At 41.8% G+C, this 17,961-nt stretch overlaps 2 protein-coding genes and 1 long non-coding RNA gene across 4 annotated transcripts in view; 1 reads left to right on the forward strand and 2 right to left on the reverse strand.

The window, feature by feature from the left end:
* Positions 1-376: 376 nt before the first annotated feature.
* On the reverse strand, positions 377-6,496 carry LOC108883568 (uncharacterized). Of its 2 annotated transcripts, XR_007813040.1 has the most exons (4): positions 5,693-6,496; positions 4,075-4,445; positions 3,214-3,291; positions 377-1,287 (listed from the first exon to the last, which is right to left on the reverse strand). It is a non-coding gene; the product is annotated as an uncharacterized LOC108883568 (long non-coding RNA). The 2 variants fall into 2 exon arrangements; XR_001960940.2 differs by lacking the exon at positions 5,693-6,496 and having other exon boundaries at positions 4,075-4,568.
* tm6sf2a (transmembrane 6 superfamily member 2a) lies at positions 5,334-10,146 on the forward strand. Its single transcript, XM_018676881.2, has 10 exons — positions 5,334-5,647; positions 6,505-6,608; positions 6,709-6,806; positions 6,887-6,990; positions 7,081-7,163; positions 7,258-7,382; positions 7,765-7,866; positions 7,986-8,078; positions 8,167-8,286; positions 8,397-10,146. Exons 1-10 carry the CDS (start codon positions 5,556-5,558, stop codon positions 8,604-8,606), a joined length of 1,131 nt encoding a protein of 376 aa, XP_018532397.1. The 5' UTR covers positions 5,334-5,555; the 3' UTR covers positions 8,607-10,146.
* Positions 10,147-10,960: 814 nt separating this feature from the next.
* LOC108883571 (neurocan core protein) overlaps positions 10,961-17,961 on the reverse strand; it is a 40,502-nt gene continuing 33,501 nt past the window's right edge. Inside the window, exons 15-20 of the mRNA XM_018676882.2 lie at positions 16,695-16,746; positions 16,370-16,476; positions 15,810-15,892; positions 15,139-15,283; positions 13,881-14,063; positions 10,961-12,250 (exon numbers count right to left, since the gene is read on the reverse strand). Coding sequence (XP_018532398.1) covers positions 12,132-12,250; positions 13,881-14,063; positions 15,139-15,283; positions 15,810-15,892; positions 16,370-16,476; positions 16,695-16,746 — 689 coding nt within the window. The 3' untranslated portion in view covers positions 10,961-12,131. The remainder of the gene's footprint in view (positions 12,251-13,880; positions 14,064-15,138; positions 15,284-15,809; positions 15,893-16,369; positions 16,477-16,694; positions 16,747-17,961) is intronic.

Consider the following 17,961-nt stretch of genomic DNA (forward strand, 5'->3'; position numbering starts at 1 on the left):
TGCTTGTGGAGCTACGCAGATGGAAACTAGATTAGCCACAGCGGCTTGAGGCACTCAAGGTCAGAGGAATGACTCTGCAGGCACAGTTTCCCAATGAGGGAGAGTGTATTCACCTGCTGCATGTAGAACAGCATGTAGATCTATCTATCTATCTATCTATCTATCTATCTATCTATCTATCTATCTATCTACCTATCTATCTTTATGTTCTCTTTGTTTGTGCATCATTGCTGAGCAGTATAATAATGCTATATAATGATATACAGTAATCCCTGCCATTTACAAATAAGGTCACTGCCCCTGACACAACCAGGTATTAGAGTGAGGTAAGATGGATTAATGAAAGCAGACAAGACACAACAGCACTCTTGTATGATTGAGTTGTTTACTGGAAAGAAGCTTAGTCCAACACCAGAACAGGAAAAAAACGATGTACATTTTCCTATGAAATCACATCACAGAATGAGACCAGTGTGAAGTAATGGGTAAAATGATGGTTATGACAGTGGAAAATGCACAGAAATTGCTGCCAGCACAGAAAGTTCAGGTGCAATTCAATGACACTCTTGATATTTTATGGATGAATTAGACATTTTCATCGAAATGTGTTTTCAAGTTATGCAAGTTTTAGGTTTAAATGTCAGTTAACCAAATAAAATGTGCTTTTTTACAGCGCACATCAACATCTTTGGAGTTTACATAGTGCATAAATTACATTTTGTAGAATGAGAAATTTGGTCAGTGAATGACAATACAGTGCAATATAATCAATATAATGATTAACAATATAGACCATTTCTATGTTTTTTAAGCTGTAGTAAGTAATGAAAGACAGCATTGTCTTGTAAAATGAGTACAAACTATAACTGTTTATAGAAAACAAAAAAGCTTTAGCTTCTGCATCACTACAGCAAAAAGACAACACTGATCACTGGATCGAAATAACATATGTGACAGAAATTTATCTGAACCACTGATTTGCAGAAACTCAGAGGGAAGTGGCGTAAGGGGTTACGGGGCAGGCGAAGGTCACACTATGAGTAGATATTCTTTTTTCTCCAGGGTTTGACAGCGCATTGGCGCTCCTTAGAGGAAGAGGTGTGGATGGACGGCAGCAGCCTCCATCTCCCTGGTGGAAACCGGGCAGCAGATCGTCCTTTTCCCTCTCCATCTTCAGTGTGTCTTTCACCATCAGCTTGCTGGAAACGCTCAGTCGCCGCTCTTCTTCTATTTCTGCTCTCCCTTCCTCTGAGTCATCCTCTACTGGTTTGGGGCCAAGAATCCAGTCTGTGAGGCGAAAAAAAGCATGAGGGTGGATTGAAATGCAATGGTTTTCTGTGGCTTTTTGGTGTGTTTTAAAGGGGCACTCCACCAATTTTAAGTTTTAATTTACTCAGGTAAACTTGGGTTTAGAGATTACAGTGTTTTAACAGAGCCTGTCTGTCTGCTATTGACTTTCATCATGGGTAATACAGGAACAGGAAGTGTTTATGACTAAATGTCTGGCCCTCTCAACTTTGTGGAAATCCAGTACTTAATTGCTAGAGTGCCCCTGTAGGACATTACTTTCACAGCAGTCATTTACTCAAACTTCAATCAGTTTTTTGGTATTCACCTTAATGACATAAGAAGGAAACTGTTGGGAAGGTTCAACTCTGCACAAAGACCTCAGGATAAATGTGAAGGAGAGTCATCAAGCAACACAGTCACCCAAAAGGATAAAGAAGGGAAAGACGAAATGTCCACGCCACCTTGACCCGAGACTTTAGGGTAAGAGAGGGGACGCCACAGACATGAACACTGGAGTGGAGTGGTGAGAAGGAGAGGACACCAGCCTGGGGTTACCTGCCAGGTCATGCATCAGATCTTTTATCAGGTGTCCCACTATGGCGTAAGTGGCCACTATAACCAACACCACCCCAACCAGGATGTAGACTACGTTGCGCGGCAGAGTTATAGCATCTCTAGCTGGGGGAATGTAGTCAACGAAATAGGCCTCCTCCTCCCTCCTTCTGGGCAGCTGGAGGAGCTGTCGGTGTTCGAACACCACCTGCGTGATGTTCAAAAGCAGAGGTCCTCCTGAGGCGTTCAGGAGCACAACTGGTTGTCGGTTCATGGTTTGGCTGCTTTCGTGGAGTTGATTCTGACAAGTAGATACTCTCTTTACAGAAGAGTCAGTTCACAGAATATGGTGAAACTTTTGGGCTTTTTTTGGGGGGGGGGGTGATGACAGATTTATTGCCTCGTTGCAGATCCAAGCTTCGTGGCACTCAAACTTGGAGAACGGGCGATATAGGTGCATCAGAGAGGAAGAGAGGGAGAGGAACTGAGCGTTAGAAGATTTGTAACACTTTCTGAAGCTGGGAGGAATGGTAGGATTGACTGACAGATGGAAATGTTGAGATGGCTGAAAAAATGAGAACACTGTCTCTCCAGATTGACAGTTCTCTGTCACAGAACAGTGCCACAAAAATGTAGTTCACCAGACAAGAAAAATCTCATAACATAAGTGTGCCAGTTCTCCTAATCTCTTGTCTAGACTTAAATCCCAGCATTCCTTCCTCTAGTCTTTTGGAGAGGGGGTCTTCGGTCAAATTTCCAGTGGAGCGAGGGTGTGAGATGGAGGAGAGGTGAATATAGGACAGACAGTTAATAGGATTGAGTCTGTCACAGAGCAATATCAGCTTTCCATCTGTAGGGATTAGAGATAGAGGTGGACAGTAATATGTCAAAGAGGCTTATGGTCCTCCATGACCACGCTGCATATAAATATATATGATATATATTTATATTAAAGTAAACTCAGTTTCTCCTGGGTTTAAACTGGCATCACTTTATGGATATTCCATGCTTTAAATTCATCTTAAGCACAGCAGGTCTACTTCTTAAATGCCCTGTCACATAATCCACTAATGTGATGTGTGTATATATATATTTTTTTTTTTTCTTTTTTTTTTCAAGGCTCATTTCTTGCACCATAACAGAGCAGATGGTGATCCTGCAAAATGCAGTCTGAGTTCTGTGACCAGTAAATATTCCCACAGGCAGGAAAACTGTATATCATCAAATGTAATTTATAAAAGATGCACATGCAACTGATTAAGAACAGCATATCTACTCAGTTTCTAATATAAAAGATGAAAAAAAAATGTCTGAAATGATAAGGAGGAAATGAAGTTTAAGATGTTTTAGGGTACAGATTCAACTCCTTACCTTGTAATCAAGACTTGAAACAGCTCAGACTTATGCATGAAAGGACATCCAAATTGGTGTGTTGTACACAGAAAAGCTCTGAAAAAATAACAACAAACACATGGCAGAAGGTTAAGGTCATGCAAACAAAAGGCTTACCTCTATCAACAGCAGAGAAACCAGAGAAAACAAACCATCATCTTTTATCTCTAAGTGGGCAGGTGAACAGTGATCCCTAAAATGCACTTTTATCCTCGCAGATCTTCATCATCAGGATGCGCTGTTGATTGCTCCCTCTAGGCTTTAGACTCTTCTTTTGGCTCCGTCGGCTGCATATTGAGATGGTAGAACTGAGAAATGAGAAACTGCCATTCTATGATGGTGATGGTCACATTCATAAAGAGGATGAACCAAGAGACCGGGTGCAGCCCGCAGTAGAAGACGTGTGGCATGCTGTTCGGTGGCCGGGAGAGGAGAGGTGCAAAATGGTGATGAGTTTAAATAAAAATCAAGGAAGAAAAAAAGAGAGGAAAGGATGTGGTGAAAAAGCAGTGTGAAGTCTCTGAATGTGTCTCAGGGTGAGGCTGTCAGGACAATAAAGCTGCCTGCGTCAGTATCAAGATGTTCTTTGCTAATCCATGGCAGGATTTGGTTGACACATGCCGCTGTCACTGGCAACACCTTTTTCACTGAGTCAGCAAACAGCAAAATATAAGATGGAGTTCATTTAGCATCACCTGAGGTACCTGTTGACACTGATTTATGGTCTGGTTTGAACAACAGTAAGCCACAAATACTGCTAGAAGACTTACAGACAGATATAAATTATGCAATTTAACGTATTTTCTTGTGCAAGAGTTGTGGATAAATGCCAGACTTTACCTGTGAGAAGGATTCCTTTCTCATTTATTTGAAGGGTTCATTCAGTTCAGTTGCTTTCTAAGTTCAGAAGTGGGGCTCCGGGTTGTCTTCAGGTGAAACAGAAAGCAGATTGACTGCAAAAACAAACTCCACAGAAAAGCACTACAAGCCAAACTAGTCTCTAAGCAAAATAACACCCAGTCACACAGTCACATAGGTCCATACTGACTGTGACTCTCTCAGGCTGGGGTGACCACCTTCTGGGGTTTGTCTTCTGGCTCCTGCACCCACTTGAGGTAGGCATCTCCCAGGATGAAGGCCCAATAGACGATGGTTAGAGAGGTGTTTACGGTCATAATGCCGATGATTAAAGGGTGCATCATGGTAGCAGACTGGGTGGAAAAAATCTGTGTCACGTTAAAAAAAACAACAACAACCTGTCTGCTGTGTGGGGGCGAAGGGTTGTCTGTACGTCTGATTGAATCTGCCTGCTTTTACTCTCTTCATGCGCTCCCCACCCCTCTCTACTCTCTCTTTCCACTGGCCGCTAAGTTTCTGTGGCAACAGCAGCATAATCCTCTTCAGCCGCTTTGTTACAGAAGATAACGTTGCATTAGATGCAGGCGTGCTTTACAAATGTTGGTCATCCGTAAGATGTTGTTGCATAATGCACATGTACTACATCTACAGTAAAAAGAGTTGTATGAACCATTTAGTAAAGAAATGCTACAAGAAATGCAACAATGATTAGTTTTAAACCACACCGTGATGAAAAACAAACAAACAAACAAACATAATCTTTGTTCTGAACTTTATGTTCTCTCTCAGATATAATCCAGAATCTAATCAAGACTGGAGACATCAGATGGAGGAGTTCTTAATCTTGCACTAAACAGGACAGATGGCTCCTTAAACGAACCCCAGGGGCCATAGGAGCCTAGACAACACTTCAACATGTGCAGTGTGACAGGGATTTATTTAAACTTTTTTTTTTAGTTTTTAGTTTTCATCTCATGCGCCCAGAATCCATAAACTGCTGCCTCCAGCAGGCGGCAGTCTGTACTAGCTGAACGGTGAAAACCATAGACTAGATGGTCTGAATGGTTTCCCAGTGACACGTGGAGTGGCCTGTACTGCAGAGGGTGATGGTGGGCTAATCAACAGCAGCCAAAAACACCAGATCCTCGCATACAGAGATAAATGCGTATTTTACGCATGACGCACGATTCAGCAGCCAATTGCTTTCCCTTTAAATGCCCACCCGTTAGATATGACTCCTGGGTTGAACTTTGAGACCTGCTAGACACACTGGAGCAGCTGTGCGTTGTTTCATCACAGATCAAAAGCCAACGGGTGACACTCCTTTTAATTATCTCTTTCCCCCCGGCGGCAGTGGAGAAGACGCTGGCCCCTAACATGCCTCGTTTCACGGTTAGCTGGGAATAATTTTGTATTTGGACGCTCCTTTTGTTTTAAGTAGGTCAAACAATAGGTTTTCAACAATGAGGCCGCCGGTTGAAGTCTCCGTGTTCCTCCTCTCCCTCCTGGCTCCTGGAGTTTTGTACACCATGAACAACATCCCCGCGCTTCAGGAGTAAGTGTGTGTGTGTGTGTGTGTGTGTGTGTGTGTGTTAGTTACTTCACTCTCATCTTGGCCTGTTGTATGGACGCATTGCACAGTAAAGCCGCTGATATTAATAGGCTTATGAAGCGGCCCACAACCTGAAGGAAAAGGGGGTTTAGCGAAGGCGTGTTGATCCTGAGGGAACCTCGTTTAAAGTTACTGTGGAGATTCTGAAAACCCACACTGAAAACAAGATTCACACAAGCCTCGAAAATAAAAAGAGAAAAAGAAAAATGTATTTACTTCATGGTCATTATGTGGTTTGGATCCTGTACAGAACTGTTTTGTAAAAACAAAAAAAGTATTGGATCATTTCTTTATCAGTAAAATGGAAGAAATAACACATTATAGAGTGAAGTGGATGGTTTGTGGAGTTGTCTACAGCCTTTAACCCTTCATTTCTAACCTTTTTTTTCCTGGAGAAGGTATGAATGTGAGGAAGATTGTACCTTCTTGTAAAATGAAGGCTGCAACCATTGATTATTGTCATTATTTAATAATCCGCTTGTCAGAAAGTGGAGGGAAATGTCAAGGTGATGTCTTCAAATGCTTAGTTTGTCTGACAAAAAGTCCAAAACCCAAATAATATTCAGTTTATTATCAAATTGTCACAAGTGAGAAGCTGGAACCACTGAATATTTAGTATTTTCTACTTGAAAACTGACTTGATTGTTCGGTTAATACTAGAGTTGCTTATTAATTTCCTGTTTATCTATTAATTGCTTCAGCGTAGTTTATAGTTAAAGTGGCGTTAAATACTTGTATGATTCTGGACTAGCACACATAGGGTTGATAAATGAACTCTTCCCCGTCACTGTCCTTCTCAGGCCTCTACCTATCCTGGGAATGGGAATGGTCGTCCTGGGATCTGTTCTTCTTCTCCTCCTCCTCACTGTGCAAGACAAGATGAAAGTGGACCCTTTATTCTATGGTACAAATAGTACACACATTTTAACATCTGTCAGGTGAATTGAAGGTGGGGTGCAGAAGCAGCAGAGTTTTTATTTAATTCTCTGTGTGTGTTTCTCCAGTGTTTGCTGAGTTTTCCTTCACCTGCATGGTTGGCTTGACGAACGCTTTAGAGCAGGACGGGTTCATCTCTGGCTTCATGGGCTTCTATCTAAAGATGGTGAGATAACTTTAAGTGAGTTTAACTTATCCCCTCACTGTCTAATAGTTAAAGTTCATTATGAGGTGCCATCTCTTCAGGGTGAGCCTCATCTCAGTACCGCCTATGCCGTGATGATGTCTTACTGGGAAGGCGTGGTTCACTTTGTCCTCTTCCTCACCATCATCCACTGCATGTTCAGACGGTAAGCTGAGGCATCACCGCCGTCTCTGCCCATCAGCTGTGTGCTCAGTGAAACCTGTTAAGGAAACCTGTTGTTTTTCTGTTGGTGCAGGAAGTCCTATCGCAGCCTGGGCCTGCTGTGGGCGGGCTCCTCCATCGCCCACCAAATTGTTCTCATCCCGGGAGTGGTCATTGGTGAGAGCCGCCTACAGAAGCACTGGATTTCACGGTGTGAATCACTGAGTGTTGTTTGAGGTCATCTCTGCTGATGATGTTCTGGTTTGCGCAGGTAAATATGGCTCTAACATCCGACCAGCCTTTTGGAGGAATGTCCCGTTCTTTCTGGTGCCTTTCTGGGCAGCCTCCCTGCTCTTCAGCAGACCCAGAGAGATGCCGATTGTCCCAGCAGACAAGGTGAATTTCAGCTGTTGAGACATGCTTATTCCCTGTTTCCTCCCTCTGGTAATAATCTGGCGACCTCTTAGACTCATGTCGCGACCCCTTGTGTGGGACCCAAAGCCCAGGTTGGAAACCACTGCCACAGACAATCAACTAATTTGTGCTAATTGCCTTTTATGCTGATATCACAGCCTGACTATCACAGGGTGTAGAGATCTGTCTTGGCTAACACATTGTTAACAATAGGCTTTATCATGAAAGATGACAGTAATACCAGTATACCTTTAGTAAGCTAATCTTGTCCCTCACATGAATTAGGCTTTAATCACCATGAAGGTGTTAAAGTGATGAAGTGGACAGTACCCACATTAACTAAAAATATTTCTTTGTCGACTAGGTTGCGGCAGAGCAGAAGAAAGGTCTGCTGTCCCGGCCGGTCGACCTGCTTCTCTCACTTCTGTTAGTGGGAGCGATGGCGTTCTCTGTTTTCAGGGGCTTAGTGAGTAAAACCACATGGCAGCTTCTGTTTCTCTTCCAGTATTTCTGCCTGTGATCGTACTCACTGAGGAAATTGGTAACACATTTGAATACTGTTTCTCTCCTCCTGCTGTGTTTCAGGTGGTGCTGGACTGTCCTCTGGACGCCTGTTTCACCTACATCTATCAGTATGAGCCGTATCTCAAAGACCCAGTCGGCTTCCCCAGGGTTATGGTGAGTCTGCGGGAGGATATGCAGATACTAAGTCTGCTGTATATGCCTCTTCTGAATGATACCTGATTTTTGTGCACAATTCTTTTAGATGCTGGTGTATTTGTTCTACGCCGTGCCCCTGCTGACTGTCCTCATCTATGGTCTGAAAACACCTGGGTGCAGCTGGATGTTAGACTGGACCATCTTCTTTGCTGGAGCCATGGCTCAGGTACCTTGTGGTTATCACGTATTTGCTGTTATTCTTAGTCCTTGAAAAAGCAAAATGCAACATTAAGTCTAATGTTGACTCACTTCTACTTCCCCCGCTGGTCTTTCCAGACCCAGTGGTGCCATATCGGTGCATCTCTGCACTCCCGTACTCCCTTCACGTACCGAGTCCCGGCAGACAAATGGTGGCCTGTTATCACTCTCAATGCGCTGCTCGCTGCTGCGCCGGCTCTGCTCGCCCTGCGCTGCCACACCAACCCGGCTTATTTTATGAAACCCGTTCCCAAGGGACAGACCAACAACGAGAAGAAGAAGAACTAAACCACACACCAGCCACAGACTGTCAAGGAATACTTCACGCTATGTGACAAGGCTAATGTTTTCTGGGGACTCTCTTTTGTGCACAAACTGCTTTAAACACACAAATTTTTCAACCTTTAAAACCCAGAAGAAATCTTTAAAAAAAAAAAACTGCTCTCTGAGTTCACTGTTTGAAATCAGTCAACTCTCGCAGCACTCCCTGCATGGACTATTGGACCCTGATAAGAAAGGCTGTTGATGAAGTTGAGGGCTTTCAGCTTTCAGGTGACTCACGCAGACACCCAGCTGGTATCGTCCCAAACTAAGACTGCAAACCTGAATATAGAGGTCGGCAACACACTGCTGGAGACTGAAAGTCATTATTATACATCTTTCTATGTAGAAATCCACACAGAGACTCTACAGCTTTAGTTTGTTTTGTACTGATTTAAAATTGACATGGTCTGTGAAAACTACCACAGCTTTCATCCATTTAAAAACTGCACATACAGGTTCATAAAATTCACTGAAAGCCTGAGTAACCTGAGAGTTTGTGATAAGGGTGGGTAATAGCAGATGGTACTCAAGCAGTAAATATGATGAAGGAAGACATTCACTCACTGACACACCGTGCAATGTGTTTGGTGATCCTGCATGTTGTCACTAGGGCTCCTGTCTTATCTGTTGGTTGACTAATTAATTGTTTGGTTTATAAAATGTCAACAATCTCTCACACTTGAGAAGCTGAAACATCATCAATTAATCAACTAATAATTTTACCTTTAGTTATCTCAGTGCCTCACGTTCCACTTTATTTACATCAATAAAAACAAATGGTTCGGTATCTGAGAGTCTCTTAGCTCATGTCTGTCTTCAAGCTGTAAGTTGATAATGAATCCAAAGTTAAAATTTGTTTTTCTCCACTGTATGAGCAGTTTCCTGGTTTCACAGGACCGTCTCCTCCGAAGTCAATATGTCAATACTGTCCCTGTGTGGTGATGTCATTGTGCCCTATGTGCGGTGAACTGCTGCTGTTGTCAAACTGATAAGCAGTGAACCCTGGAATTAGGTGAGCTGGCTCATACAACAGCAAATGATCACATGGCACATCGGTCGGCCGTGAGTGGCTCAAACCGTTTCAGTCTCGGATTCTAAATTGTCTTTTTTTTTTTTTTTGGTGGTAAATCAGAATTGTCCTCTCATGCTGTGTGCACAGGGCTATAGCTACATATGAGGACAATGAGGTCACATCTTCAGGTCTTTTTTTTCTCAGAATACATTTTATAATCTAAAAGTTTTCAGGTGAAGGAAAATGAATAATGATATCAATTTAACTATTAATTTAAATATTCTCAGTGCAATTTATTCTTGGCAGAGAAGAGAGAACTGGCACCATCGTGAAAGAAAAACTGGACATAAAACTTGAATCTCAAATGGGTTTTTAAAAATGACCAAGTAAATGAATTAAACATGGACAAAATGTGTGCATGTGTGCGTGTGTGTGTGCGTGTGCATCTGGCTGAAATGTCCTATAATACATTACACACCTGTGAAAATTGAATTGACTGTGTGTGTGTGTTTTTTTTGTACACTGGAGGTTCTGTTGATTGTGGCAAACACAGTCTGTTGTGTCTCACTCACCTGGTGGGTCATCCTTCTCCTTCTTCAAATATTCTGCTCACTGACAAAACAAAGATGAGAAAATTGCCTCATGTACCAAACAGGAAAACAGGATGAAACTATTTCGCACTGTGTAGAGTCCATAATAAAGTGAGTGGCAAAGCTCACAAAACTAAAGCCAGAATGGAGAGTCTTCACCCGCCGGGGTACCGAGGGGACATGATAGAAACAATCTAAGCACAAAAACACTTTCCTGTCAAAAATGGATGGATTATAGGATCTCTACACACACCAGTGGAACAAACAACTACAGCCTTGCTAGTGCTCTATGTGAGGCTTTGAGCTAAATGGTAACATCAGCATTCTACAATGCTCTTAAAGACATTGCCAACATGATGTTTATCATGTTCATCATATTAGTTTAGTGTGTAATCCTGCTACATGCCTGATTAACTAAATAACTAAATGTAAGATATTCAGCTAGCTGTGGCTGATGGGAATGTCATTAGTCTTATGAGTATTTTGACACAAAACAAAGTGTAGGATAAAAGTTTGACCTGACGGTGGCAAATTTCATGGTAATTCATGGTTTTCAGTCAAAACCAAAAAAGTCAACCTTGTGGTGGCAATAGAGAAAAAGTCTGGGAACCATGAGTGTCTGTACAAATCCATCTAAAAGCTGTCAAGACATTTACACAGTAGAGGCAGATGAATGAGTTAGATTTGTTGGCTTGAGTGAAGAATAATCAGAAATGTTCTTGTTCATTTTTCCCCACTTTATTAAGAATGAAATACAACAGCAGGACAAAAAGTCATAAGAACACCAAAAAAGTGGATAACCGATCAAATATCAAAGGGACCAAAGACAAAAAATTGTGACATTCTACCCATCATGTAAATATAGCCGTGCAAAGATTGAAAGGATTTAGCAATTCAGATACAATCAAGTGGTTATCTCAAGAAAGTATTGTATAATCCCTTCCAAACTAACTATGTCAACGGGACATATTCATTAGTTGAGAGTGCTTGTGGGGTGAGGGGAGTCTATTTGATTGGACAAGGTCCAACTATTCATCAAGGATCAGCCAATAACAAACACCACAATATTTACAATACAGAGATTAGAGGCAATCAAATGATTAATTTTGTTACTGATTGATTGTTGGACTTATATACTGGTATAGAAAAATGATGTTACATCGGATCTCTGAAGTATAAGTAAAAAAAGAAAGCATATTCACTAGCAAATGATTCATAATAAATAGGAACATTACACAAAACATAGCAAATATTAGAAAAAAGCATGTCAGTAGATTAAGACAGACCAGCTACTCAGGTACTCTATGGAAAAAAGTGACAAGCTACAGTACACATACAAAAAGCTCAGGGTAACCAGGGACTGAATGCTGTCTTGCATCAAATACATCTGTGCTTTGTAAACAGAATACTAGGATGAGAGTCATTTTTCATGTAGAACAAGCAAACTTGAAAGAAAAAAGTGACTCAGCACTTCTCTTAGTCTCTCTCTCTTACATGCATACGCTCACACATGCTCACACACTGCTGTCAGTCTGACAGACCAAGAGAGCGTTTTAGTTCTTAGACGGGTGAAGGATTTACTGTACTGAGGGGTTAGGGAGGGAAGGTGTTAATAAGAGTTAGTGTTAGAGTTAGTGTTCACATGGACCTCGGTTAAAGGAAGAGTGGGGGAGAATGGGGGGGACAAAAAGAGGCATCAAAACACACAAACTCAATGACGGGATTATGGAGATAAACTTTATGTTAGAGTAAGAAAACCTTATTTGTCAGCTAAACAGAAAGCATGGTCAGAAGCAGGAAAGGAAATGGGAGTGATGTGAACTACTGTCTTTCTTGATGGGCCATGGTTAGCACCTAGGCATTGCAGACGTTGTTGTATTATTTGGTTCAGTAGTAGCTGTGTGCGTCCTCTCTGGCCTTGTGTCCCTCCCCTCCATGTCTCCTGTGGCCGTGGCGTTCATGGTGCTGATTGTGGTGGTGGCGTCTGTACCGGTGGGATCTCCGGGCTAAAAGGAGAGGGAAACAAATATGTTGCATTATACATGTGCTGTAGTACTGTACCTTTATTTTGTATATTTCTACATTATATATTTTTGATATTTTAGAGAACCTTGTGTTTGCACTGTAGGCTGACGCTGACATCAATGAAATAACAAAAAATGTTTTCTAAGTTTGTTTTTTTAAAGATTTATGACCAGTGTATTTAGTGAAAAACTATGTGACAGTGACAATGTTTTCTAAATTACCTCAAACATATCTTGTTATTTCTGTACTGCAATTACTTGTTGCTAATCAGGTGCCATTCACTCACTGAGCACTTTATTAGGAACATCATACTAATACTGGGTAGGGCCTTCCTTTGCTTTCATTACAGGCTCAATTTTCCGTGGTACTGATTCCACAAGATGCTGGAAACTTTCCTTTGGAATCCATGTTGATGTGATTTATCACATTATTTCTGCAGATTTGTCAGCTGCACATTCATTCTGCCAACCTCCTGTTCTACCACATCTCACCACTGCTCTATTGGATCCTGTTGTGGTGAGTGGGGAGGCCACTGAAATACACCGAACTCACTGTCATGTTCAAGAAACCAGTTTGAGATGAATTGACAACGTGACATGGTGCATTATCAGACTGGAAGTAGCCATTAGATTAGATGGTAAATTGCTGACATAAAGGGATACACGTGATCAACAACAATACTCAGATTGGCTGTGGCATTCAAACCATGATGACCATGATAAGTAATGAGGGGGCCCTAAGTGTGCCAAGAAAACATTCCCCAGTCCATTACACCACCGGCAGCAGCCTGGACTGTTGACACGAGGCAGATTGGGAATCCATGGATTCATGCTGTCGATGCCAAGTCCTGACCCTACCATCTGTGTGCCTCAGCAGAAATCCAGATTCATCAGACCAGGCTACATTGTTCCAGTCTTCATCTGTCCAGTTTTGGTGAGCTTGTGCCCATTGCAGCCTTGGATTTATGTTCTTGGCTGACGAGAGTGAAACACGTGGTCTTCTGCTGTTGTAGCCCATCCACCTCAAGGTTTAACATGTTGATGCTTGCCTGCTCAACACGGTTGTTTTGTGTCAGCTCCTACCAGACTGGTCATTCTCCTCTGACCTCTGTCATCACCAAGGTGTCTCTGTCCACAGACCTGCCGCTCTCTGGATGTTTTTTTGTTTTTTACACTACACATTCTGGTTAAACTCTAGAGACTGTTGTGTATGAAAATCCCAGGGGGATCAGCATTTTCAGATAAACCTATCTGTGTGGCATCAACAATCATGCCGCAGTCAGTCAAAGTCAGTAAGATCACATTTTTCTAATATTTGATGTGAAGATTAACTGAAGCTCCTGACTTCTACCTGCAGTTCAGCTGATGCCCTAATCCCTAGGCTATATTTGACAAGGAAAGCCAATTAAAAATAAAGATTTTTTACAATGACAGCCTGACAAAAGGTTTAGAACTGGAGGCAGGACAGGAAAAAAGAATAAAACAAAAAGATTACCATGTAATTCATGTGATTATAGGGCCGCAAAGCTGAAGCTGAAGTAAAAAGTTAAGATTTGATTAAAAAAAAGCTTCAATACACAACACAAGTTTAAAACAGACACTCAACACTCACACTTTGTGCAGATGATCCTGGGTCTCTCCCAGCTCCCGTCGGCCCGGCAGCGAGCAGTGGGGATGTGACGCTGGTAGAAGCCCTCAGAGCACTGGTAGCGCACCACTGAATGGATGTCATAGTGTGACCGCCGGCGACCTATCAAATGGGCGTTCTCCACCGTGGGCGGGGTCCCACACAACACTGCGGAAAAATTATTCAATTAAACCAGATAAAAGTAGCCATATCTCCAGTAGCTGTTTCTCATCAGTCCATGTATGATAATAGTATCTACTATCTACGACTTGCTGCATCTGTTAGGTACAAATATCAATATACAAACATCAGGGCACAGTCCATATTTGTTGATATGAAAAATATTACAGGTGTGTTTTGCCTGTAGATGGCAGCATTGTTGCTGTATCTAAGTGTTGAGCTAAGCTGTGTTGAGGCCAGATGAGGGTAATGGGTCTCTGCAGTAGACAGGGACTAGAGCCAAACCACAGAGCCATGAGACCACAGCCAGACAAACAAACACTCTCAAACTACTTAATCTATTTCACCCTGTCCTCCTCCATCTCTCTCCTCCCTTTTCTACCTCCTCCCGACCATCCTCTCTGTCTTCAACGGGTCCTTGTCTTATGCTCTCTTTGGATCCTACAACATCCTCACTGCTCTCAGCCTGGCTGGGTTGAGGAGGAGGGGGTCACAGAGGGGAAGGCGTGGATGAGTACTAGACTAGGACAACCTGGCAAAGTGGCTCAGAGGAATATCAGATCATATTTGCAAACAAGGCGGTAATTGGCAATAACTGCAACTACAGTTCTGCTGCCTGGACAAAGGCCTCGACAAAAATCAATACAGGTTTGAGACTGAATCACATTCTTCACTTAAGTTTGTTGTTAACTCTTGGAGCATCTGCTGGTGTGACCTTTAATGGAGAAATGGTGTGAGTACTGTAAAACAACCACTGAAGTCTAAGCAACTCCTGATGCTGTGTGAGGAAAAAAAAAAAAAATTTCTACGTGAAGAGCACGAGAGTTGGTGATGACTAACAGGTGGCCAGCTGGTCAACGATAACACATAAGCAACCAAACTGTACAAAGGCAGTAAAAATGATTGTTAAGCTTTGAGTCATATTGGAGCTAAACTTGTCAAACAAAGAACAGAAAGTTATTGTTTATTTGCACATTTTTAATCATGCTAAAGGAGCTATTAGCTTGTTTGTGAGTGTACTGTCGCCCGCTTGGTTCCATCCTGTCCGGCAGTGTTACAGTACCTGTGCCTTTCTTGCAGATGTAGGGCAGGTTGTAGTTGCAGGGCACATCGTTCCACTTGCCATCCTCATGGGCAATGGTCACAACGCAGTCCTCGCCACCTGCGAAGAAGTTGTCTGGCTGGCTCTCCCTCCAGTTCTCATATACCTGCACAACAGCAAACAGCACAATTCAGCTGCATTTCCTTTCATTCATCAGGTCTGTTACTCTGGAAAGCTCCAATATTTTTCTTTGCTTTATTGTTAAAAGCAAAGGTGTACGCAGGTATTTTCAAATGAATGCCATTTGTAAGATTACAAATGAGATTTTGCATATAAATGGGGACAGAGTTTTAATTTCAAATGAAGCTTTAAAGGTCCTTAAAAATAATTCTCTCAATCAGTTTCTCATTTCGCGTGATAGGGTCTTTTCTGAATACAAAAGTAGAACAGTGTTTTTTTAGTTTTTATCTGAGCTCTTCTAACCAATCAAACCACACCCACACAGTCCTGATGCTGAACTCTTAATCAATAATAACGGAGGGTATTTTCTTCAGAATTTTAGCTTTGATTGCTGCTTATTTCATCATGTTATCAACAAGAACTGGGGGGTTTTGTGCTAAAGGTTTCGAGAGGATTTAAAACTGGAGTTGGTGATTCTAACATGGCAGCACGACCGAACACTGAACACTAACCAGATCGTTTCCATCAGTCCACTGAAAGTCCTCCTCCACTGTGCGGTCATTTAGTCCTATCCAGGCATTATCATGACCCAGACCTGGAAAAAAAAAAAAAAAACACCAGTACAACATTATTCTTTGACCTAATTACACTGACATCCACACACACTTACACATACACTGATGCAGTATATCTCTGTGTCTGTGTCTCGGTGTATCCGTCCTTTTCTGTCTTGTCTGTTCCATCACCTTTTTCTCGACCATTTCATTTTATTTGTGACTTTCTCTCTCTTCTTTGTCTTCTGCACTCTCCCTGCATCGCACTGTAAATTAATTAATCAGGATGATTATGATAAGCTATATTAACCTTGAATGTTTTTATCCTGCTCCCTGCTTCAGTTTTATGCATAACATTATGTCTTTGGCATTTATAATCTGTTTTATTTCATTTTATATTTCTTGTTTCTGGATGTACAGGTGTCATGTTCAAATCGATGTCTATGTTTCCATTTTTTGTTCTGTGAATTACATGTTACATATAAGACCGAACCACACCAACAGAAATACACACATACCGTTGATAAACTCCTGCTCCGCAGCGGAGATGACACTACTGAGGTGAGCACTGTGTTCCCTGCAGTCCTTCTCTGCGTCCTCCCAGGTGTGTCTGTGGGTGAAGTACCTGTGGAACAACGAGGTGAGAGTGAATATGAAAATACATATTTCATACATTATGCAGGAAGACAGGTTTAAATGGTACAGAGTGCTGCGGTAAGTATGTCATGGATAACTCAAGGGTATAAAGAAGTAATGCAGATAGATGAGGCACCTGTGGTTGCAGGTAAACACATTGTGACTCCATTTATTTCCAGTGTACAGCCAGTTTTTCATCATTCCTACCTGTAGCAGTGGCCGTGGAACTTCCTCCAACCATGCTCGCAACCTTCTACATCTGTAAAGATGAAGAGAAAGGAGGAGGGGAAATGAGAGAGGCTAAAATTATTCCTTCAAGGGCACGTAGAAGCGCTGTTAAGAGCAGGAACATGGAGAAAGATAAAATAGCCTGTCTCAGATGGGAGGAGAGAGGAAGCAGAACAACCGTTTGCCTCTTTTACTGAGGGTTCTATCTCATTTGGCAAATAAACACTAAAATACATGACTTTGGCATCCTGAGAGGCTAAATACATGAACTGTAATTATACAGGCTCGGTTTCAATTCACTGCACATGTGGCCCTCTCTCTGCACTATTAGTATTCATTAATAACACCAAAGCCTGTGGATTCATCTATAACTGCAAAGGTTAGATATTCATTAATCCTCATTACTACACAATACACACACACATATACACACACACACATATACACACACACACACGCGCGAGGTGGACAGATCTGGAGCTGGAGGTGGCTAAAACCAGCGAGATGATGAATCAGCGCTTGTGTGTGTGTGTATGTATGTGGGTTTGAGTATGTGGTATGGGGGGTGATTAGTGCCACAAACCACACAGACATACATACGAGTCTTGCCTCTGTGTTTATTGTTCACACTAAACATGCACATGGGACTAAACTGCCTCCTTTTTGTTGTATCATTTACAGCCAACCTAGTAGTTGTGGGCTGCTTGCTGCCGTACGCTCCGTTGATGTACTTCACTGATCTTTGATATTTCAATATATGAGCACTAGTTCAATGCTAGCTTAGCTCGGTTTATATTAAGCAATACAGCTTCACATTCAGCTGCTTTTTTTTCTGTGGCTTGGTTCTCTGACTTTCTTCTGACTGTTGTTCACTTACTTATTTGCTTTACATAACTTAGCATAAAGACTGGAAACAGGAGGAAACAGCTAGCCTGACTTTGTCCAGGTGATATCAAAATCTGCTAACCAGCACGTCTAAAGCTCATTTATTAACACAATGTGTCGGTAAGAAAACAAATAAGCATATTTCCCAAATGTCAAACTACTCTTAAAACTTATTTGTTTTCTTTGGCTTTATCTTAAATTTCTACATTTTATTTTGTGAGCTGTCAATTTCATTCTGTTTGTTTTCATATATTTCCTTCTCTCTCTTATATCACACTCTTTCTAACCTCTGTTTGAAAGCCCTACATAAATAATATTTGCTTGCCTGCTTCATTTAAGATCTACATCAGTTTACACGTTG

This window comes from Lates calcarifer, linkage group LG4 (genome assembly GCF_001640805.2).
Source record: "Lates calcarifer isolate ASB-BC8 linkage group LG4, TLL_Latcal_v3, whole genome shotgun sequence".
Taxonomy (NCBI): domain Eukaryota; kingdom Metazoa; phylum Chordata; class Actinopteri; family Centropomidae; genus Lates; species Lates calcarifer.